The following is a 24,690-nucleotide window of genomic DNA, read 5'->3' on the forward strand; positions in this document are numbered from 1 at the left end:
TTTTCAGGGGATAATTGTTTATCATGTCCAAAAACCAAAATTGCAGAACTTGGAAAAGACATTAAGATTACATGCAAGAATAATGCACCCAATATCTTGATGAGATTTAGTTACTGCACTCCCAACAGAAAAAAATGTACTTTCAAAGGTGCCATCGAAAAACAGAGTGGAAACTTGTCTGATGGTGAAACAACAATGGAAATCCACAGCAATATGACTTTCCTGAGTATTAACCAAATAAAGATATCACATGAAGGGAACTATATATTAAATTATATAACTGAAAAGTGTATGACTATCCTGATTATATCTCTAAAGGTGTTTGGTAAGTCTGAGCCTATGATCAATGAATGTCAAGAAACTAGATTTGAATGTGTGTTGGCCAAAATCAGTTACAATAGCAACTGTCATTCATAAAATTTAACTATTAATAATGGCTTTCACCATAAAGGGTGAAGGGGTAGGTCGCTCACAGGGAAATAGGACTCACTGTCTTAGAGCAATTCCTTGTTCCGTCCCCTCAGGTTCACTCCATATAGCTGGTGCCAGGGGATGTCAAGGCCCTGGCTTCAGGCTGCTGCTGTTGAATGCCAGGTCTATTATCAATTTGGTTCGAGATCCACTCTTGGAGGAAGGGGCTGACCTGGGATGCATAACCAAGACCTGGCTAGGCTAGGAGGGGAGTGTTTCCCTCTCGGACATGTGCCCAGATTGGTTTTGGGCACTGCATCACTGCAACACTAGGGAAGGAGTGGAGGAGTGGCGATTGTTGTCCGGAAGACTCTTGGTTCTCACAGGATCCCTGCTCCCGAGATTGTCAGGTCTGTGTCTCTCCTTGTGAGATTGGACTAGAGTACAGTTGGGTTTGTTGCTAATGTTCCTGCCTCCCATCTGCATTGCACTGCCTGCACTGGTAGCTAGGCTGGCGGTGGAGTTTCCCAGTCTTATGGTTCTGGGGACTTCAATTTACCATTGCTTGGAAATCCTCAGATGCAGTGCAGGAGTTCATGGCTACATGACAACCAAGGACTTGACGCAAGTAGTCCAGGGTCTGACTCATAGAAGAGAACACATGCTCGACTTAGTGTTTCTCTTGGGACAGTGGAGTAATGATCCACTGGGTATATATTAAAGGGTATATATATTTATCCTTGTATGGTCAGATCATTTCCTGCTGAGGCTAGACTTTAAGACACCAAATCTCCACCCTAGGGAGGCGGAGCCAATTTAGTGGTTCTGCCCCAAATGTCTGATGGACCCAGAAGGGTTCCACAGGGAGCTTGGTGAAATACCTGACTTTCTTGCCCACAACCCAGCTGAATCCCTGGTGGCTGCCTGGAATAAGGCTTCATTGGGTTGTTTAACCTCCTCGTCATTATATCAAGCCCAGTGCAATCCAGGATTTTCTTAAGTATTTCTTCTTCCTTCGGTGTCTCCATTTCTTTCCATCATTGTGCGAAAACAATCCTAGCAGCTACTAATATATGGACTATTAAAAACTGTATGTCTTTTTTGTATTTATAATTCGAGACTCCTAACAAAAAGAATTCTGGGGTTTTCTTAATTTCTTGCTTTATGGCAAGTCCACCATGTATGGTAATAAGTACCTATTTCTGTTTTACATTTCCAACATAGAGGGGATTTATTTTGAAACATTTTTGAAATTCGATTGGGTGGTAAATGCCATCTATAAAACATTTTAACTTGGTTTTCTTTGATGGACGTTGACTTAGTTATTTTCCAATTATAGGTCCATACCTTTTCCCATGTATCTAGGTCTATTTCTTTGCCAAAGTTTCTGCACCAACTAATCATATTGTCTTTTAAAATCCAACTTATATTTTTAAAATTAATTAAAAAATTATATGTTCTCCCAATCAATTTTACTTGATTTGTGGTCAATAGCTTGCCTAAAATATTATTGTCCTTTCTAAATGTGTAAATTTTTATGTCTTTGTGAAATCTTGACTTAATCTGTGTGTATTGCCACCAATCTACCGCGACACCTGTTTCTAATAATTCCTGTCTTGTTTTCAGATTCCACTGGTTATCTAATAGGTCTCTATATTTCCATATTTTTTGTTCTTGTATTAAATTTGGGGGACATATGGCTTAAATCGGGGATATCCATTCTGGCATGACATAGAAATTGTTGTGTTTGGGCCTGGGCCAGCTGTTGCCCCCACAGATGGGGGAGACGCGGCACACAGTGACTGTGAAAGCCTGGCTGACAGCCAGGATGATGCAGCTGACAGCCAGGAAGATGTAGCCAGCAGTCAGGAAGATGGGGCAGAGAGCCAGGACGAATTGGCAGACAGTTCAGGGGAAGGGGCTGGCAATTCGTCAGACAGTTTATCTTCTCTCAGCTCGTCTGCAGGACAATACACCAATTTACGCAGCCGTAGGGCCTTACAAAGAAGGGGTCGCTTTAAGAAGTAGGAGAAACACACCTGGGCTGGGTGTGGTTCCCTTAATGAGGGCTAAACAGCATAAAAAGGGAACGGGGCGAAGGCAAACTGTGGCTGATTATCTGGGTGGTTTGTGGTTCGCTCCTGCTCTGAAGTTCCTGCTCGTGGATTGTTCTTCAGTATTGGGGGAGTTGAACGCTCTGGGACAAGCTGCTGCTTTTGTGCTGTGAATATTCAGAGACTCTTGGACTATTTCTGCTCCGTGACTTTTGTATGGGTTGGCTTTTCACTGAACTTTGTAGCTGATTGAATTTTGCAACGAATCCTCTTGGTTTCTCCTGAAAGTAAGGACCATTTGCTTTAGTCTTTTTTCTTTACTGTTTAAATACAAGTCTGCTGATTAACTATCCACGTGTGTGTTTGACCTTCTTTTCTGGACCGTTAATCATTGCTTGAGGCCGGTCAGGCAGAACAGAAATGATCTTTTTTAATATCAATCCAGACCTCTAAAAGCACCTTTCTAATTGTGTGGTTCTTAAAATACGGATGGGTTTTATATTTTTCGTACCATATAAAAGCATGACAACCTAACATCAGATCATGGCCTTCCAAATTTAATAACCTTCTATTTTGTAAAGTAAGCCAGTCTTTAATCCAAGATAAGACAGCTGCTTGATAATATAGCTTCCAATTTGGGAGGGCAAGGCCTCCTCTTTCCTTCATGTCTTCTAATGCGCATTGTTTTATTCTGGGTTTTTTCCCTTGCCATATAAATTTTTCGGTTATTTTCGTTAGCTCTTTAAAAAAACCTTTCCTGGATTTATTGGGATTACCTGAAATAAAAACAGAACCTTAGGTAAAATATTCATCTTTATTGTAGACATTCTACCTAAAAATGATAATTGAAGATTATTCCAGGTTTCTAGGTCCTTTTTAATTTGCTTTAAAATCTTCAAATAATTATCTTCTTTCAAAGACATAGACTTAGCTGATATCTAAATATTTTACTTGTTTTGTTATCTTCCTTTTTTATATTTTTTCTAGTAGTTTCATCTGTGGTTCTGTCATACTGGTTGGTTATTAATTGAGTCTTATTTTTATTAATTTTTAGGCCTGCTATTCTACCATATTCTTCTATTACTTCTATTAATTTTGGTATTGAAGTTAAAGGATCTTCTATTATAAAGGCTATATCATCGGCAAATGCCTGAAGTTTGTAGGATTCTTTTTTAATTTCTAAGCCTTTAATACTTTTATTTGTTCTTACCTTTATTACTAAAGTTTCTAATGTTAATATAAATAACAATGATGAAATAGGACAGCCCTGTCTAACTTCTCTTTGTATTTCAAACGTTTCTGTTTGGTCATTATTTAAAATAATTTTTGCCATTTGATTTGAGTATATTGCGTCAATTGTATTAAAGAATTTAGTTCCAAAGTTCATTTTATTCAGTTGTAGTTTCATAAAGGACCAATCTACATTATCAAATGCTTTTTTTGCATCTAAAAATATTAGTGCCATTTGTTTTTCAGGATGTTGCTAATAATATTTTAGTGTGTTTATAATTGTCCTTAGGTTATTTTTAATCTGTCTATCCGGTAAAAATCCGTTTTGATCTGCATGTATTATTCTATTCATAATATTTTTTTAGTGTAGAAGCATATATTGAAACAAAAAATTTGTAATCTACACTCAATAAAGAGATCGGTCTATAGTTTGGTATTTTTTCTTTCTCTGTATCTGGTTTATGTATTAGAGTTATTAATGCTTCCAACCAGGTTTTGGGAATTTTGCCATCAGCAATTATATTATTAAAAATCTCTAACATATTTGATAAAAGTATATTACTATTTAACTTATAAAATTCCGCTGGAATAGCGTCTGGGACAGTGGCTTTGTTATTTTTTGGGTTCTTAATTGCTTGTAGTTCTGTCATTGTAAATGGTGCATCATGTTTTTGTCGTTGTTCTTCTGTTATTATTGGTAAGTCTGTTGAGGTTAAGTAGTCAAAAGCCTTATCTTCACTTATATCTTCTTTATTATATAGATTTTTGTAGAATTCTAACGCTATTTCCTTCTTTTCACTTGTTCTATATTTAAGTTTACCTTTACTATCTACTAATTTTTTTATTATTTTAGATTCTCTTTTATTTCTTAATTTATGTGCTAACCAACCTCCAAGTTTATTTGCATGTTCAAAGTATTCCTGCTTGGCATATTTTATTTTTTCTGCTAACTGTTCTTGTTCTATTAGGTTTATTTTATGTTTTATAAGGTCCCTTTTCCTTTTATCTGTATTGTCATCCTGATTACTTTGGGATACTGCTTCTAAATCCCTTAATTCTGCCTCTAATTTTTGCAGTTTGTTTTTTTCTCTTTGTTCATTTTAGCCATGTAAGATATTGTTAAACCACGTATATATGCCTTCATTGTGTCCCACAAGTTTTGTGATGAAGTGTCTGTGTTTTTATTTATTTAAAAAAAAATTCCAGTTCTTTTTCTATCCATTCTATAAATTTAAAGTCCTGTAGGATATTTCTATTCATTCGCCAATGGCTCTGTTTTTTATTTCCTTTCCAGTAAATTACCAATGGGTTGTGGTCAGCCCAATTGTTTGTTTCTATTTCTATATTCAAGATATATTCAGAGATATGAGTGGATATCCAAAAAGAAGAGATATAGCAGTTTATATTGATGAAATGATTGAGACCAAACAACTTTATTAACGATGAAAAGGGCAGAATTTTAATTTTGCAAGAAAATTTGGAAACTTGACCTCTCATCATTATATCGATCTATTCTGGTCCAAATTTTATGGGGATTTGAACAAAAAGTGTACTGTTTTATTGAAGGGTGGCGTTCATGCCAAATATCATGTAATTCTGAACTCATTTTCCAGAATGTTGTTGGTAGTATTGTTTTCTTTTTCTTGTCTTTCTTTTTACCTGAATAGTCCATTTGACTATTAGATATAGCTTTAAAATATCCTATTATAATTATATTTTCAATAGATAGTTCTGTTATTTTTTCATGTAATTTCTCATAAAATGATTTTTGATTTTCATTTGGTGCATAGATCGATATAATGATGAGAGGTCAAGTTTCCAAATTTTCTTGCAAAATTAAAATTCTGCCCCTTTCATCGTTATAAAGTTGTTTGGTCTCAATCATTTCATCGATATAAACTGCTATATCTCTTCTTTTTTGATCGGCCAAACTAGTAAAAATATTGCCTAATTTTGGATTGTGTAATAAAGATCTGTTTGAATTTTTAATATGAACTTCTTGTAGAATTATAATTTGTGCTCTTTGTTTTTTGAGTTTGGAAAAGATTTGTTTTCTTTTTCTTGGATTATTTAATACATTTACATTTACTGAAAAAATCTTTAAATCTGAGTACATGTCTATTTGAAGTATTTTTTAACTTCTTTGGGTTCTTAACACCAATTCTTGTTGAATTTGAGGTTGTTTTTTCTTGGTGCCTAGGGCCTCCTCCCTTTCCTTGGAGGTTGCCCCTTGATCTTCTTCTCGTACTCTAGTTTCTTTGTAAGATTGGTCTGACTTAAAAAGACCAGATTGCTCATAAAAAGCTCTAGCTTCATCAACACTCTCCAATTTTATTCTAGATGTTTGCCAATATAAAGAGATGCCTTCTGGGATGAGCCAACAGAAGGTTATATTTTCTTTAATTAAGATTCTAGTTAAGAAGTAATATTCACTCCGACTTTCCCATACTCTTTTAGGCACTTGTTTTAATATTATAATATCTTTTTCTTTATAGTTTAAGTTTTCACTTCTTGACCATTTTAAAATGTCATCTTTTATGGTCTTCCTGATAAATTTGATATGTACCTCTCTCGGCAAGATGTGGTTTCTAGCAAAACTAGTCTGGACTCTGTAAATTTCATCAATTTATTTTATAACTTCCTGTGGGTAAAATCTCTCCAATTATCTCGGCCATTTTTGAACCCAGGTTCTCGTCTTTTTCTTCTAGAATGTTTTGAAATCTCAAGCCATGTGAAGATTGTTGTAGTTCTAAATGAGTAATGGCTTCATCAAAGCCTCGGTTTATTAAATTGCTATGATCTTCAAATTCCTCCGTTCTCTGTTCTGCTTTTTCCATTTTGTCTTCAAGAGTTTTCATCCTTTGTTCATTTTCCTTTAAGTTTTGTTGTATCACTTCAATTTTCCCTTCCATTGCTTGGACGCTTCCCTTCACATCACCTATTTCTACTTTCAGATGTGCAAGTTCAGCTTTCAGATTGCCCATTTCTGCTTTTATATCTTCATAGTGCTTTTTTGCTTCTTCACGGGTTTCTTCTCTATTGGCTTCAGTTGAGATCTGAGCTTTCTGCATAAAGTCTTGGAGGAGAGCTAGGGAGTCTTGGATGGTCTGTAGGGATGGCTGTTTCGAAGTCTTTTGTTTTTCCTTTTCTTTCTCCTTAAGCAACATACTTGTTATTGTTCTTTGTGGTGTTGGAGATGGGGATGGTGACGGAGAGCCTTGTGATGTAGTAGATGGGGTTGAAGTCTGAATCTAAGAATGTTATTTTTTTTTAAAGGTTTGAAAAGGTAAGAAAAAGCAGAGGAATAAAAAATAATATCTCTTAGGCAAATCTTCACACAATAATGATTATACTAAGTCGAAAATCAGGATCAAAAACCCAGTTGTAATGTCCATTTTATTTCACTGTCTATTTAAGATCACAAGTTTTTAACTGTGTGTATCCCAGAAAAAAAGAAAACAAAACAGCCAATCTAGTTTACTTGTTTTAATTACTTTGTTATTAGTCCATTAAAAATTAAACCAATTCAAATTCAAGTCATAATCATTATAATCCCCTGTGTAGTTCTTCCAGGATAAGATTGTTAAAAGGAAAAAAAATAATTAGAGTTTATATAGCTCCTTTGTTCTCAGGATGAAATCACGAGGAATCAAGTTCGGCTTAGTATTTTTCCACTTGTGCAAGCTAACTGATTTCGCCTTATATTCGATGTTTTTCTTTAAACAATTAATCTAGTGGTATGTAAAATCTTTGCTTTATTCCTTTAATCTTTTACCTTGACTGTTCTCTGTTGATCTTCTTCTCCGTTTGACTTATTTCAGTGTTTGGTCTTCCTTTTATGGGAGTGCGCTGCTATGGCCAGGCGTCTGCCATGGCTGAGACCCGGTTCTTCCTTGCAGGAGCTGCGGGGCAATCCCTTCCCGTCGGGCTGTGGCGATCAGCCTCTCGGGATCCAGGAAACCCCCTGTTCCGGGATCAGACCCTCCAGGTCCGATCACACCACGAATCGCAGCCCCATGAAGAAACATTTTAAAATGTGTGTGTAAACATTTAAAAAACTAATAAAAATATTATTTTTTAAAAAAGCAGCCCCATGAAGAAAAATCAGAGGTTCGGGGACAGAGCTCTGTCCCCTACCTCCCCTCGCAGCACCGCCAGAAATGGAAGACCTGACCAGTCATTGTTAAGAGCCTTTATTAGAACTTATCTAGTGGTGATATGGGTGGCATCCACAGAATCGCATCCAGCTGCCCTGTTTAGACTGACCTTCTCCCTTATTAATGTGAAGAGCATATGAGCCATTACAGGGTAGAGCTGAGGAATTTGCTCAGTCGTTCAGATTCAAATGGACCTGGACTCTGATTGGGCAGTTTAAACCAAGATAACAGGGTCAAGCCATAGTCCTATTGCATGGGTCGCCCCGAGTCTCCGGAGAGAGGCGGCATACAAATCTAATAAATTATTATTATTATTATTAATAAATTATTATTATTATGGGATGAGTTTGATCCTGTGACACCTGAGGAAGTGGGCAAGGTCATAGCAGCAATGACTCCTTCACTTACTTACTGGACCCGTTCCCTTTGTGGCTGGTTTTGGCCAGTAGAGGGGGTGACACAAGGCTGGTTCCAGGTATTGATAAATGCCTCCTTGAGTGAGGGGGCCTTCCCAAAACTGCTTAAGGAAGTGGTCATGAGGCGTTTCCTCAAGAAGCCTTCCTTGGATCCAGCTAACTTGAAAAACTATTGTCCTGTCTCCAACCTACGCTTTATAGGAAAGGTTGTTGAAAAAGTGATGATCCTCCAGCTCCTAAGGTTGTTGGGTAAAACTGATATCTAGACCCTTATCAGTCAGGCTTCAGACCCAGCTACAGCACAGAAACCACTTTGGTCACACTGATGGATGATCTCTAGTTAGATAGGGGTCATTTCGTAATCCTGGTGCTTCTTGACTTTTCAGCAGCTTTTGATACTATCCAAGGTGTAGCTGTAGGGGGACATTTGAACAGGTACACCTAGTGCACCAATCATGACCCTATTTGGATAAGGAGTCTCTACTCACAATCACTCATGCTCTTATCACCTTATGACTCGATTACTGTAATGCACTCTATGTGGGGCTACCCTTGAAAAGTGTTTGGAGACTACAATTGGTCCAGAATGCAGCCGTATGGTTGTTGTGGGTGCATCCAGGTACACCCAAATTACACCAACAGTCCGCGAGCTGCACTGGCTCCTAATTGGTCTCCAGTTGCAATTTAAGGTGTTGGCTATGATCTATAAAGCCCTACATGACTTAGTGCCAGACTATTTATGGGGCCATTTTCTGCCACTTGGTGCCTAGCAGCTGATAAGGGCCGAGAGGGTTGGCCTTCTCTGAGTCCCATCGGCTAGACAATGTCAGTTGATGGGGCTGTATAGGAGGGCCTTCTCTGTGGTGGCTCCAGCTCTCTGAAACCAGTTGCCCTTGGAGGTCCATACTGCCCCACCCTATTGGCCTTCTGGAAACCTGTTAAAACCTGGCTCTGCACTTTCTAAGGCCACCTGGCTGGGCTGCCCAGAGGGAAGTGGCAGCTCCCACCCAAGAAACCTGTGGCACCGGCCGCTGACTTAGTGGGAGGCACCGGCGGTAGACATAGGCAGTGGGAGATGGGAGACATGGCTGGCCCCACCCATTGCGAATGTGCCAGTGCCAAGCCTCCCCACCCCCGGGCTCCACAGAGAAGTAAGGAAGAGAGAAAGAGAGAACAAGAGAGAGAGAGAGTGAAAGAAAGAGAGAGTGTGTGAGAGAGATCAACAGACAGAGAGTGAGAGAGAAAGAAAGAAGGAGAGAGAAAGTGAGAAAAAGAGAGAGCAAGAGAGGGGGAGAAAGAAATAGAGATAGCAAGAGAGAGAACAAGAGAGAGAAAGAAAGCAAGAGAGAGAAAGAGTGTGTGAGAGAAATAATAAAGTGAGAGGGACAGAAAGAAAAAAGAAAGAGAGAGAAGGAAAGAGATAATGAGAGAGAGAGAGAGAAATAAAACAAGAGAAAGAGTGAGAGAGAAAGAAAGCAAGAGAGAGAGAGACAGAGAGAGAGAGAAAGAAAGGGAGAGATAGAGAGGAAGAGAGGAAGAGGGAGAGTGAGTGAGAGAGGAAGAAATCAAGAGAGAGAGAAAGAAAGAAAGCAAGAGAGAGAAAGAGAGGGACAGAGAGAAAGAAAGCAAAAGAGATAGAGAGAAAGAAAGAGGTAGAGGTAGAAAGAGAATGAGTGAGAGAGAAAGAAAGCAAGAGAGAGAAAGAGAGAGAAAATAAAAGGAATAGAGAGGGAGAGAGAAAGGAAGAGGGAGGGATACAAAGAAAGTGAATGAGAGAGAGAGAAAAAAAGTGAGATTGTGTGTGAGAGAGAAAGTGAGAGAGAAAAAAAGGAGAGGAAGGAAGAGAGAGAGAGAAAGAAAGAAAGAAAACTCGGCAAGGAGTTGGGGACTTGCTCCACTTCACCTCCTCCTCCTTCCTCAAGGTGGCGGCATTAAGAAAACTGCAGGTTTTTTTTTAATAGTCCGGCCCTCCAACAGTCTGAGGGACAGTGAACTGGCCCCCTGTGTAAAATGTTTGGGGACCCCTGTTTTATAGTCTATGAGTGATGTAGTTCTGTTCAGATTAATCCATTGTCATATTTTGGCAGCACCATATACAGAACCTGAAGTCTTGGAACGTGGGGACAGTCTTATTTGTACAGCATCTGGAGGTTACCCAGAGGAGAAGCTCTATTGGGTTTCTAAAACTGGAGCTAATCTGACCCATAATTCAACATCTCAGTCTGTGAAAAATGAGGATGGATCATTCAACCTGAGCAATACCCTTCAATTGCAATCTGCTCCCTCTGAAACTGAATTTTGTTGTACTTTGAACAACACAAAAATTCCTAGCAGACAACCAGGTATGTTTCATTTTTCATTATCATATCTATATTTCAGATTGTCAACAATATTACCAAACATTGGTAATTAAAGTTATCAAGAACTAAAAGAACAGTTAACATAAGATATTTTTTCTCAGGATAGCTTGGCAATTGTGTTTGCTCCAACCCCATTAAGATATCACTGTTTCCAATGAACGATCTTGGGAGAGTAATGAGCATTTTTGAATAATTAAATTAAAATTAAAATTTTAATTTTAAGATCTTTAGGAGTGAATTAGTTAAAATGTGAGATTGGTGCTCGGAGGCCATCACTGTCTTGCATTGAATTCTTGGCAAGCTATTGTCTGAAGTTCTGCGTCCAGCAGCACACAAAGTTCACCACACTGTCATGTTACTTGACCCTTGTATCTAATATTCAATATACTGTAATAGAAGCTCCATTTGATTGCTATAATTGTCAAAAATTAATAAGAAGTAATTTTGTTGACAGACATGGGAGAAGAGATCCTTTCAACAGAATAGGGGCAATGATTTTAGTTTAGTGTCAAAGCAGGTCCAACTTTTGGAAAGCAAATGACTTCCTTCGAGTGGTGGGATTAATTTTTTTTTAGTACTGGTTCTGTGGGCATCGCTTGGTAGGCATGGTGTGGTATGGTGTGGCATGGTGGGCATGGATTTGTAGGTGTTGCAGGGGAAAGATACTGTAAAATCTCAATTTCCATCCCACTCCAGTGGAAGGATATTGTAAAATCCCCATTCCCTTCCTGCCCCACTTAACCTGCTTTCCAGTTCTGTTCTCCTGTGCAGGGCAACCAAAGAAGACCCAGCCTATCAGCTGGGATTTAGGAAGCAATGAATAAATCAGGGGAGTACTGTAGTATTTGCTGGTTCTCTGAACTACTCAAAATTTCTGCTATCAATTTGCTAGAACCTGTCAGAACCAGTTGAATGCCATCTCTGGTTGTATCCTTGATAAGTACCATATACCATATTTTTCGGTGTATAAGATGCACCGTGTATAAGACACAACTAGATTTTATAGGGGGAAACCAAGGAAAAAAGTATTCTGAACCAAATGGTATAGTATTATATTGTTTAATAAAATACCAGTCTAGCAGAATACTTTTTACAACAATGTATAGTTTTTTAAACCATGTACACTTTTTACAAACTTCAAACTTGACAGCTTCAAGACTAGTGGACTCCAACTCCCAGAATTCCTCCAGCAATCATGCTAGCTCAGAAATGGGAATTGAAGTCCACAAGCCTTTAACCTGTCAGATTTGAAGACTCTTGCACTCCTAACCGCTAACACAAACAAATAAACAAAACAAATAAGGACAATTCATTTTGTTAGTTGTTCCTTTAGTTACAGAAATGGCTATTGATACAATCATTTACATTTACAGTTCCCTGCTGAGGCTGCCTTAATATTACCATGAGGTTTTCAAAGACCCCTCTCTTGACTACTCCAATTTTCACAAATGAAGTGCATGGAAATATATGGTAATGATCATAAACCTGAAATATTCCTTAAAAGGAGTGTTTCTAGATCTCTAACCTTGGCAACTTTTAAGAGTTGTGGACTACAACTCCCAGAGTTCCTCAGCCACCTTTGTGGGCTGAGGAACCCTGGAAGTTGAAGTCCACAAATCTTAAAGTTGCCAAGGTTGGAGACCCCCATTTTAGAGCACTAAAGATTCAGCTAAACTCCTGTTTTCCTTGAGAGAGAGAAGGTTTAAGAAGCAGAAAGATTTGCCAGGAAGTTATAAACTGGGAACACATATTATTCCTCCCCCCCTTATCTATTCTTATCTACCGTATTTGTTTCTTTCTTTTCCCACAATGATCCACTGTTTCATTTGGGCCACTCGGGTGAAAAGGCTGGCTGGCTTCGGACCAGAAGTGTTTGGAACAGTGTGGGCTTTGCGCTTTTCTCTATGGCAGCATGAATTCCCTTGTTTTCTTCTCTGGCAGGTTCTGGGATACTGGCTCGTTCACTCTCCTGAGTGCTGCTACTGCTGCTGCCACCATGGAAAGGCAGCTGCAGGGGACAGGCTTATTCTCTCCTTTGCTGCCTTTCCATGGCAGGAGCAGTGGTGGCGGCGGCACTCAGGAGAGTAAATGAGCCCACCCTCCAGGACTTGCCAGACTTTCCTCTTCGGCTGCCTTTCCATGGCGGGAGTGGCAGGACCTGGGATAGGGGTTCATTCAGTCTTCTGAATGCCGCTACCGCCGCTCCTGCCATGGAAAGGCAGCAAAGGGGACAGGCTTATTTTCCCCTTTGCTGCCTTTCCATGGCAGCAACAGCGGCGGCAGTGCTCGGGAGACTGAACAAGCCTGCCCTCCAGGACCTGCCAGACTCCCTTTCGGCTGTCTTTCCATGGCAGGAGGAGCAGGTCCTGGGGGACGGGCTCGTTCAGTCTCCAGTGCACCGCCGCCGCCATGGAAAGGCTCCTGCTCATCCCCGGGGTTGAGCCACCGGCTTCCCACTGGGTGCTGCCAGGCGGCCTCGTCAAGATTCGATGTATAAGACGCACCCAATTTTTAAAGCACCTTTTTGAGGTAAAAAGGTGCATCTCATACACCGAAAAATACGGTACTTTGCTAGATAATAGCATAGAGTTGAGCCTGGTTGAATCCAAAAGCAAAGCAGGATCAAAGTTCATACTTGGATTTAAAATCACAAAGAAAACCCAGAAGTAGACTAATTTGAAAGAAGGTAATAAATGATTTCTATGCAGTTATCCAGAAAATCATATGGAAATGTTCATGAAATGATCAGGAATTCAGCACTTCAAGAATATACTTCCTTTTAAATTATTTGCCTGGAAAATTAACTCCATTGTCTTTTCTTAATTTTATACAGCCTCTAAATGTTGGACACTTGAGCATGCTAGAGCTTCCACGTTTGAAGCAAAGGATACTAGACAGAATATGACTGGGACAATAGTCGTTGTGATAGTTTTAGTTATTTCATTGGTTTCCATTTTATTCGGTCTAGTGTATTGTCGTACAGGGAGGAAAAATTATCTTGTGACGGTAAGGGCTAATATTGATATTTTTCAATATGCAAATGACCTTTTACTTTAATTATTACTATAAAGCCAGACATGGCAAAAAAAACCCGAAAAACCCAACACTTGGATTTTCTTATTTGGCATGAAAACATTACATCAGCATTAGCGGCAGCTTGCACTTACCTGCAAACCAGCATGCTATGCGTACATCCTCTTCATTCGGGTGTGCCTGTGCACATGTCTGCACGCACATCCCTTGAATGATTTTGCTTTTGCGCATGTACAGGAAGCAAAACACACCGAAATCTTGCAAGGGGACACTCACACGCGTGAAATTTCAGTGATTTTTTTTTTGTTTCTGGGCATGTGTGGAAGCAAAACATTGCCAAAATCTCGTGCACGTATATCCACTGGCAAAATTTTGCTTCTGCGCACGCACAGAAAGCAAAAAAGCTGATTAAATCAAGAAAAGGATGGTGCTGCCTGACGGACCGGAGCTGTCGCATACAAATTTATTTATTAATTTATTTATCAATTGGATTTGTATGCCGCCCCTCTCCGAGGACTCACAATCTGTGCAATCAAATTGCGCAATCTGGCAGCCGCTACTGATGCAGAGTCACCTACTGCATCAGAACGAATCCACCATTGATCAGCATCATTATTTATCATCTCTGAGATCTCGTGCTTAAACATTCAATCTAAGGGGCCTAGAAAATATTGAACATATTTGAATGGACCCAAAGTGAAAATGAGCCACAGTTTTCATGAGAAACTCAAACCCTTTTCACTGCATCCTATGTCCATGTGCTTCTTTTCTACCTGCATTTTATCTATTAATATCAATTCCCAATAATTGAAAATGCATAGGGAATCCTATATTTAGGAAAAAAAATGTTGAGATTATATTTGAATTTATTTTTCTTACTAAGAAAAAAAATTAGAAGAAAGCAACAGTAGACCATATTTATTCAGTTGTTGAGAACACTGCTTGACTGTCTGAATATAGGTTATCAGGAGTTTAATTAAAAGGAGACTTTTGCCCAATTATTGCCTTAAAAGAAAACACATGGGTCCATTAAATACTGTAATTTCAAACACCCACCAACACTGAAAATGAATGGGAATAATTACAAAACATATTTTATATTGTAATCCATATTATAAATATTTAAAAAGATTGTTTTATTTTATTTACATTATAATCCATTTAAACTGTGTTCACTGCCAGAATCACTGTGGTAAGGGGATTACCCATGTAAATCATTTTTAAAAAAATGTTAATTAAAAATGAACAATAAAAATAAACTTTTTGCCTCATTAAGAAAAAGATAGAAAAGTTTATAATACTCATTAACTGTTTTCTTGGGCTTGTTAATTTCACTATTTGTTATTCCTTGTTTATTTGTGCAGAAATTCCATTTCAAACAAATTCCTCTATTATAATAAAGTTTTCCCTGCTTTCTTCCAATTCAATGTAAGTATATAAAGTATCTCGTGTGTGTGTGTGTTTGTGTGTGTGTCTAACATATTTTTGCTGATAATAATATTTTGTCGGCTGTTATATAAAACTTATATAAAACTTAACTGCCTTGGATATGGCCCCTCGAGGGGCTGAGAGGCAAAAAGGAAGCAGTATGCTCCCTCCCATATTTGGGTATATACATGTACATATGTGTACAACTCATCCAACTTGTCAACTCATCCATCAGGGAAAGAAATTGCTTTTAATCCAATCAGTCAATACAAGGTTGTCTTGAATGGCAATTTGAAACTGGGTCAAAAGTAGCTCTGGGGAGATCCATTGAATAAAGTGATCAGTCGTAAATCAAGATCCACCTGCAATGTACATGAACCATATGCTCTATGCAGGATCATTGTTCAATTCTATGTCCTAAGCAGAACCTTTCAATAAAACACACACAAAAATATCAAGACTCCTTAATTCATCATCTGGAGATTGAATAAATAAAAAAAGCAATTCAAACAGCTTCAAGGCAAATAATGTATTGTTTTATTTATTAATAACATTTGAATACGAATGGTCTTCAGCTTTATGAATCTATTCAATCTTTTTGTTCATTTCTTTTTTTACTTACCAGGAAAAAAAATCCATCATAGTGGGAAGAACATACTTGCATATCCAGCTGAATAAAGGAAATGGGATTCAATTTCTATTTACAGATGTAAATAATAATGAACATTTTGCAATTGCAATTGGATACTGATTCAAAATGTGGACTACAGACTTCCGGTTATGATGTCATGTTGAAGTTTCGGTCGCTCTGGGGCTGTGATCGGCGTTTCTCAATTTTTAAGCAGCTTTGAAGCAATCGCTGACTTGGAGAGCCAGGGGATTTGAAAAGGGAAGACTCAGTGCATCCATGGCTGGCAGGCGTGCTGCCTGGATAGCGAGGGGAGCCTTAGTGCTGACCGAGAAGAACCCAGTCTGACAGGCCGCCCCAGAGACGTGATGGCCCAACTCCACAGAAGAAAGCAAAAGAGAAGCGGCTTGGACGAGAGTGGGAAGAATATTGGAGGGGATCTCTCTTCCGACTGATCGATTAAGGTGGGAATAGAAGAGAAGAGAGCTTTGCTCTCTGGAGGTGATGGAGTGGAGGAGATTAAGCTTGAGACTGTGAAAAGAGTGGCGGCTGCACAGGAGGGGCAGAATGGCGGCAGAGACCTTGTAGAGCGAGCGAACACTAATGCATATAAGATGAAGATTGTGGGTGGCTCACTCTAGGTTTCTGCTGAAGATAAAGCAGCAGGCGAGTGGTTTAAACATTGGATTTTGACAGCAAGAGCTAAGAAGGATTTAGGAAGGTGTGGAAGTGAGGAATCATTTGGATTGAGCTGGATATATATTGAGAGTGAGACTGAGACTGAGACAGATTTCAAAGGGAGTTGGAGACACAATTGAAAACTGGAAGATCAGAGGATATTTACTAATGCAACAGAAGACTATCAATTTCTCCTTTTACTTTTTTTCTTTTTCTTTGGACTTTTTTGGACTCTCACCCCTGGATTTAAGATTAAACGCCATTAACATCTTGGTAAAAGTAAATCATCATAGGAGTATATTTTCCTGACCTTTGAACTATTGAACTATCCACTGACTATTGAACAATCAAATTGAAACATCATCTTTTTCCTCTTAAATTACCAAAGTTTTCTCTCAATTAACATTGTTATTTCTTTTTCTATTGGACTTTGAAATCACATATTGGACTTTCAAACTAGATAATTAAATTTAAAATATTAATCCTTTGCTTAAATTTTAAAGCTGTGTGTGTACTTTTGTTTGTTGTATATAATGTATATGAATTTACGTTTCCTAATAAAAATAATTTAAAAAATAAATAAAATATTAATCCCTTAATTAAATATATATTTACCTGCAATTAATTGTGATACAAATAATTACACTAACATATATTGATAATATATATACTGACTGATTTAAGTACAGTGGTACCTCTACTTAAGAACTTAATTCATTCCGTGACCAGGTTCTTAAGTAGAAAAGTTTGTAAGTAGAAGCAATTTTTCCCATAGGAATCAATGTAAAAGCAAATAATGCATGCAAACCCATTAGGAAAGAAATAAAAGCTCGGAATTTGGGTGGGAGGAGGAGGAGGAAGAAGAGGAGTTGGACAGTCACTGCTGAAAGAAAAAGGTGAGGGGAATAATAAAAAATCCAAAACTTTAAGGCTTAAAAAAAAAAGAGGGACTCTGAGGCAGCGAAGAGGAACATGTGTCTCCCATACACCTGGCATGAGGCTGCCTTCCATACACTGTGCCAGAGAGAGAAACCCAGGCAGGTGAGAGAAGGGAACCTCCCACTCCTTTGACCAAAAGGTGGCTGCTGCTGCTGCTACCTGCTGCCTCTTCCTTCCCATGCTTAAGGGCTCCCCTCTCCTCTTGCTCGCTCGCTTTGTAGCTGGCTCCTTTCCTTCACTGTGGTGACTCCTCAGTTTGGCTGAAGCTGAGTTGATTTGGCCAGGGCGAAGTTAGTTGTATTTTTGTATTTTTGAAGACTTAAATATATATTTTTTCTTTCCCTTTCCCTTTTCTTTTTATGATATTTGCCATTTAATGTGTGAAATTTAAACTTAATAAAGATATTATTTTAAAAAAGAAACATTTCTTCCATTATTCCCACTGTTAGGTCCTACCATCTCTTCCTACATCTGTTGAAGTCCTCCCTGCCACACGGATACGTGCACACATACACACTTTATCTATCTATCTATCTATCTATCTATCTATCTATCTATCTATCTATCTATCTATCATCTATCTATCTATCATCTATCTTTGTTAAGGGAATTTCTTGACCTTGACCTACAACATTGCTAAAATTCACTTGAGAACCACTTCAATACAATAGTTAAAGGCATTTGGCTAGAAACTAAAAGCTCATGAGTTCTATTGTTTTAGGCATAAATGCAGCTGGCTGATTTTGGGGGGAGCCACTTTCTCTTCATCATAAGAAGAATGCAGTGATAAACTTCTTCCAAAAATGTTGCCAAGAAAATTGCAGTAGTCAAGGCTAGCTTGAAGGTACACACGCAGATTTATCATTTCCAATTTGCACATATTTCAACTTCTTTTGAAACTGTAGCTCTATCATACACTTAACATATGATCTAAGCCTGGGATCGACAAACCCAGGCGCCTGGTCGCCAGTGGCGCCTAGAAAATGTTGTCTGGCGCCTAGAAAATGTTGCCTGGTGCTTGAGGAGTTGAGAAGAAAAAATATTACTCTCAATCCAATCCCACCTCCTGCACGGAGTCATCCAATCGGAGGAAGCAGGGACAGTATCGCTCAGGCCGCCTTCCCCACTTTGCTCCGCCCCCCTTATGCTCCGGGACTGGACAGGGAGAGTTGGGTTACGGGGGAAGGATCGCTGTGGCCGGGGGCCCGTTCTCATCTCCCGCTACCTGTGTAAGTACATACAAAGGCCGTGCTCCCCGGGGAGACGCCATGTGTGAGGGGGTCTATATGTACATACAGTGTGTGCCCCACCATCCCCCCTCCCCGGCCGCGTTCAATGAGGCTGCAGTACTGTTTTGGGGGGATCTACTGCACGGATTTTCCTAGGACTAGCGTGTTAGTGATGCATAGCGCATCACTAACACGCTACTGCACCCACTTTAACATGATTTTTGCAGGTGACAGGTTCCCTTTAAGCACTGTGTGGAACGGTCATGCGCGCCTAGCGCGCATGACCGCAGCTGTTCCCTGCCCCCTGCACTGACGTCATCTTTCCAGAGCAGATAAGCGCCGGAAAGATTGCGACTGCAGCCTCTGCACCCTACTGCGCATGCGCGGCTTCTGTGAGCGCGCATCGCAGGCAGTTCATTCATTCACCTCCCGGAGCTGAACCAGGACGTGCAGGGAATCTTGCAAGACGTCGCTGGACATCGCAGCTCACCGCTGAGTAGGTGAGTATGTTGTTTCATTGATTTAGAAAAGTGTTGTTCCTACAAAAAAGGATTTGAAACTTCTTATGGTTAGAAAATAAAATACATGGATAATAAGGCAGATTGATTTTTAATCTTCTCTAGAAGTGCTGAGAGACCCTATCCTGCTGGACCACCACTGAATGGAGTTTCCTACATTGCTAAATCTTTTTGTAAGTAGGGTATAGCAGTATATACACAGTATATGCTGTAATTATATGGTTACTATATGGCAGTATATTCACAGTGTATCCCATTACCAGTACTATATGGCGGACTGCGGAGTGCTGCTGGAAGAACAAAGTCGGGTGCCGCCAGGAGAACGAAGCCGGAGTACTGCCTCATCCACTCGGACAAAGAAGGGTAAAGAGTTCATGTGTAAGTTATAATTGGCATAGCAGAGCAAAGTGCACATTTTTTTTTCTTTTCTGGGTTCAGGAAAAAAATGAAGCGCAGAGCAACAGAGAGAATACCAGAAAATGAAAAGCAACTGAAAATGACACAGTTCTTTACAAAGACCTCTCTTGAAAGCGCAGTGCAACAGGTAGAAAGTGCCGGGCAACAGGTAACTGAAGAAACAAGAGAAGACCCACCAGCAGAGGAGTCCCCATCAACAAGCCGTTGTCAAACTGCTGGACCCAGGAGATTTAGGCAAGAGTGGTGTAAAGAACTCGCATGGCTTAAATTTGACCATACAACTGGTATAGCTATATGCGAGATTTGTGCTTCCTTCCCTGGCATTGCTGACCAAGCATCTAGGATCGTAAAAGGATTTTCAGGACCCTTTAAACTTGAAACCTTCAAAAAGCACGCAAAGTCTCTCCAGCATCTAAATTGTGTGGAGGCTACACATGCAGCGTTGGCTCCAGAAGCTACTCCATTGGCTGCTTGTATAAGGAAAATGGATGAAGACATGTTTAAACATATGACCATTCTATTTAATGTGGCCTATTATATTGCCAAAACCAACAGACCTTTCACAGATTTTGAAGGGTTGCTAGAGTTGACGGAGAAATTAGGGAGTGCTGTGCGACAGGAATATGCAAACGATAAAAGATGCAAAGAATTAATTTCCCATATTGCAGAAATAATCAGGAAAAACCTAATCAGTGAGCTCAAAGAGGCAAAATATGTCAGCTTGATGCTAGATGGCTCAACTGACAAAGCAGGGGTTGAACAACTGATTCTGTATGTCAGGTACATCAAGGACAACAGGGTCAAAGAAGTATTTCTTTCTGTTTCTCCTCTTGAAATGGCTACTGCAGATGGATATTTAGAAGCGCTCACAGAAGAACTTAGAACACTTGGTCTTGTAGGCTGGCTTTCTTCAAGTCACTTGATTGCCATTGGTACAGATGGTGCTGCCAGCATGATTGGGACCGAAAATGGCTTGGTGCAGAAAATACGCCAAAACATCAGTCATTTAATTGGCATTCACTGTGTTGCACACCGATTGAACTTAAGTGTATTAAGTTCAGTAAAACAAGCTAAATTAATTGATGACCTTGACTCTATTTTAAAGAAACTCTACCAATTTTATCAATACTCACCTAAGAGAATGCGACAGCTGAAGCAAGTAGCAGAAAACCTGCAGCTTACAATTCTGAAATTCCAATACTTGCATAATGTCAGATGGGTAGCAAGCAAAGTCGGTGCTCTGTCTGCACTTGTCAAAGACTGGAAATGCGTGACAATCCACCTAGAAAGTGTGGCTGCGGAAAAAGACAGTGCCTCTGCAGCTGCCCATGGTTTACTGAGAAAGCTCACAGATTTTAAATTTGTTCACATGCTCCATTTTCTACTGGACTATCTGGAAATTCTTAAAAACTTGTCACTTATATTTCAAAGGGAAGAGCTTTTTTTAAGCACAATTGAGTTGCATGTGAAAAGCACAATTTCAACAATCAATTCACTTAGAGATGCACCAAAACAACATGAGGCCAGATTTGTCTCAGGAACATCTCTTCAAGGACTGTTTCAAAATGTACAGCTACATGGACTGAGCAACACTGTAGCTGCATCAATTCAGCAGGAAAAAGCTAATTTAATTAATCATGCAGTTAAATACTTGACAGTGCGATTTCTAAGTGATATAAATATTGAAAGATCCACCGCAGTGTTTGACACCTTTGCCTGGCCAGCAGGAACAACATTGCAAGACTACGGTGTGGTTGAGATTACTGCATTGGCTCATCATTTTCGTAAACAGCTATCTCCACCTGAAAGTGATGACCAATGCATTCACTCACTCCTCAATGAGTGGTATGAGTTTAAGGTCCTTGGAAAAGGAAAGAAACTGTGTGAGCTTCTGGATTTGGCACTCTCCAACACCGAGAGATTTCCAGTTCTGGGAAACCTGTTGTCGATTGTAGCGGTGCTCCCTGTCTCAACCTCATGTTGTGAAAGAGGATTTAGTTTGATGAACATGGTCAAAAATAAATTCAGATCAAGGATGCAAGAAGAAAGTTTAAGTGACTTGTTTATGATCACCATGAATGGGCCATCTGTGAAGGCGTTTGATCCTGCCAAGGCTGTGGACCACTGGTACTTCAGCTCTAAAATCACAAGGCATGTTCATGGCCACAAAACGCAAAGTGAAAAACACTAGAATGTTGCCTAAAATCTAAAATATCAAAATATAATATTTATTATCTTTAAAAGTAAAATGTTGTTTATAACGTTTGTAATGTTTTTTTTTGTTAAATTAAAAACCAAGTTTGCTTAAAAAAAATTCTGGCTCCTAAATTTTTTGGCTGGCTCCTAGATTCTGAACAACTTTGTCGACCCCTGATCTAAGCATGCAAGTAAATAACTTGTAGATTTTCATAGCAAAAACAAAATAAAACCTCAAAGCAAAAGTTTATTACACTATATTAATTGTTTAAATATATTATTTATATTAAGTTGATAAATTTATTTTAACTCTGAATTAATGCCAATATATACCATCATTATAGATTGCAACACCCCAGCAAACATCATTTAATGTCCTCCCATATAGGGGAGATGAAAGAGGCTGAGACTTACAGGCAACATTTTTGTGCTACTGGAACTGTGGAATGGAACACACTCTCTCTTTTGATTTCCAGAAATTGTGAATGACAGAGCTATTTTGGAGGATTTTGGGGAAATGTATGGTCACTAATACATAGCAACTTTTATGACTGTTTTGATTTTTATTGCATTTATGCTTCATTCTGCTTTTGTTTTGGACTTATAAACAATCAAGTTATTTTTGTTAAATAAGGCAGTATACAACAAATAAGCCCAAGTATATGTAGCTTCATTCTATGTGTTTATCAATTGACATATATGGAAAATGTAGCATGTGAGACCCACCTAAAGCAACCATGGAAGCAAAAAAGGATTCCTTTGCAGATTTCAGCTGATGCAGCTTGTCAAAACTGATGACTTTGAAGAAAAAAGAAGGCATAGTTTCCACACCAAAAGGCAATTCTCTAAAATCAGGCAATTCCTAGATGAACTGAATGAGTGACAGGCCTATTTCATTTACCTATGAGAAAAAGCCAAGGTGGCACTGGTCAAGCCTTCTTGGAAGTTTCATGTCTGTGTGAACTGCATGCCATGAAATAGGCCTGTCACTCATTCAGTTATCTTCCTATATAATGAATGTTCTATCTGGGTATTCAACCTTGATTCTTCTGGAATTTCAATCTAGATCAGGAGTCTCCAAACCCCTAGTCTATGGACCAGTATTGGTCCACACCATGCCCACAAACAGACCTCACAAACAAGAGAAGTATCACCCCTGGGATGCAGACAGCAACTTAAACTGTGTCCCTGGTGCCCAAAATATTTGGGGCCACTGATCTAGATTATTATTATTATTATTATTATTATTATTATTATTATTATTATTATTATTTATTAGATTTGTATGCCGCCCCTCTCCGCAGACTCGTGGTGGCTCACAGCAGTGATAAAACAATATAGCAAATCTAACATTAAAGTCTAAAATAACCATTTTACATTAAAAGCCTAAAAACCCCATTATATATAAAAGCATACACACAAACATACCATACATAAAGTATATAGGCAAGGGGAGATGTCTCAGTTCCCCCATGCCTGACGGCAGAGGTGGGTTTTAAGAAATTTACGAAAGGCAAGGAGGGTGGGGGCAGTCCTAATCTCTGTGGGGAGCTGGTTCCAGAGGGTCGGGGCCGCCACAGAGAAGGCTCTTCTCTTGGGTTCCACCAGCCGACATTGTTTAGTCGACGGGACCCGGAGAAGGCCAACACTGTGGAACCTAACCGGCAGCAGGGATTCGTGCATCAGAAGGCGGTCTCATAGATATTCTGGTCCAGTGCCATGAAGGGCTTTATAGGTGATAATTATGAGCATCTAAGACTGCCAAGGAGAACACCGATAGGTCAAGCTACTGTATATACCAGTAACGGAGAAAATCCCATACTTACTCTCATGATCTTACCCAATCAGGTAGTAAGACATCTGCAAGCAAACAACCATGCTCAGGAGTGGGTTCCAACTTACCTTGCTGCTGGTTCACTTCCTCCCATGCCACCTGGGTGTGCCTCATGGATACATACGCGTGTTGCATGTGCATACACAATAATGAAAAATTTTTGGGTTGCTACCAATTCAGGCAAACTGGTCCAAACTGTGAGGAACTCACCCCTGACCATGCTCAGAGCAGCAAAGACTGCACAGTTCAACTCTGTGGTACAGGTATAAAAATATGGATTATCTAAGATTGTATGAATGTGGTTAAGATTACTATTTTTTATTAAGAAGCTGGCCAATGAATTTTGAAAAACTCTATTTGTCTCTCGATAAAAATAGAACAAGAAATACTAGACATGTCATGAAACTTCCTTTAGGATCCCCAGTGTCATAAATAAAAAATTAAATGATTCAGTATGGATTACTCAGTGTGTAAGAAAATGAAAGTTTTAACCTTACTTTGTTTGCCATTTTGCACTCCAAGATGCTAGATGGCTGGCAAGATTAAATATTTTTAAAGTGTTTTCAATTTTTTGTTTTTTGCTGAGCATGTGTGAAAAGAACAGAATCCAATCAAAAATGACTGAATAAAACTTTCTGAGTACTGTATATCTTTGCAGTTTGGTACATTAGGGATAGCAGGTATAGCCTGCAAAAAGACTAGACAACCACTAGAGGACAGTAAAATGATGTTTATGTCTGCACATTTACAGTCCAGATTTGTAACTTGTCAATCTGCCAGATTTAAAGCTCTTGATGCAGAGATACTGGATGCTGTTGGCTATATGGAACTTTATTATGTAGCATCATGTGGTCCAACTTGGTCCAGGAAGAAATGATATTGTGAACAAGGATGATTAGATGTTCTGAATGGGTGGCATAATTATTAGTGTGAATTATGAATCTTTAGGGGGGAAATTAGACATGAAAGTAAAGGAAGTAAGTGAAAGAAAGTAGAATGAAAATAGAATGACTGCAGATGAAGAAAGTATGAATGCTGTATTAGAAGATAAATTAATCTAGCAACAAATGAATGGGAAAGGTTCCTGTTCTAACGTTTCCCTCTTATTAGTACCCATCTCATGTATATAAACAGTGTTATATCTATGCATACTATCAAAACA

The 24,690-nt window shown here is 39.1% G+C and overlaps 2 protein-coding genes across 3 annotated transcripts in view; both read left to right on the forward strand.

Moving 5' to 3' along the window:
• Positions 1 to 24,690, forward strand: part of CD7 (CD7 molecule) — a 51,540-nt gene that overhangs the window by 14,332 nt on the left and 12,518 nt on the right. For both annotated transcript variants that reach the window (XM_070739805.1, XM_070739804.1), the window contains exons 4-5: positions 8 to 325; positions 10,356 to 10,610. In XM_070739805.1, the coding sequence (XP_070595906.1) occupies positions 8 to 325; positions 10,356 to 10,610 (573 nt within the window). The remainder of the gene's footprint in view (positions 1 to 7; positions 326 to 10,355; positions 10,611 to 24,690) is intronic.
• LOC139163242 (zinc finger protein 862-like) lies at positions 18,930 to 24,405 on the forward strand. The gene is made up of 5 exons (XM_070744195.1): positions 18,930 to 19,063; positions 19,187 to 19,254; positions 19,520 to 21,660; positions 23,709 to 23,791; positions 24,187 to 24,405. The coding sequence occupies exons 3-5, from the start codon at positions 19,527 to 19,529 to the stop codon at positions 24,403 to 24,405; spliced, it is 2,436 nt and encodes an 811-aa protein (XP_070600296.1). The 5' UTR covers positions 18,930 to 19,063; positions 19,187 to 19,254; positions 19,520 to 19,526.

This window comes from Erythrolamprus reginae, chromosome 2 (assembly GCF_031021105.1).
Source record: "Erythrolamprus reginae isolate rEryReg1 chromosome 2, rEryReg1.hap1, whole genome shotgun sequence".
Lineage (NCBI taxonomy): Eukaryota > Metazoa > Chordata > Lepidosauria > Squamata > Dipsadidae > Erythrolamprus > Erythrolamprus reginae.

Coding starts and splice junctions, on each gene's coding strand:
- LOC139163242 (XM_070744195.1), top strand. CDS start 19,527: ATGAAGCGCAGAGCAACAGAGAGAATACCAGAAAATGAAAAGCAACTG. Junction 21,661..23,708: donor AATCACAAGGCATGTTCATG/GCCACAAAACGC, acceptor CTACCAATTCAG/GCAAACTGGTCCAAACTGTG. Junction 23,792..24,186: donor AGTTCAACTCTGTGGTACAG/GTATAAAAATAT, acceptor ATATCTTTGCAG/TTTGGTACATTAGGGATAGC.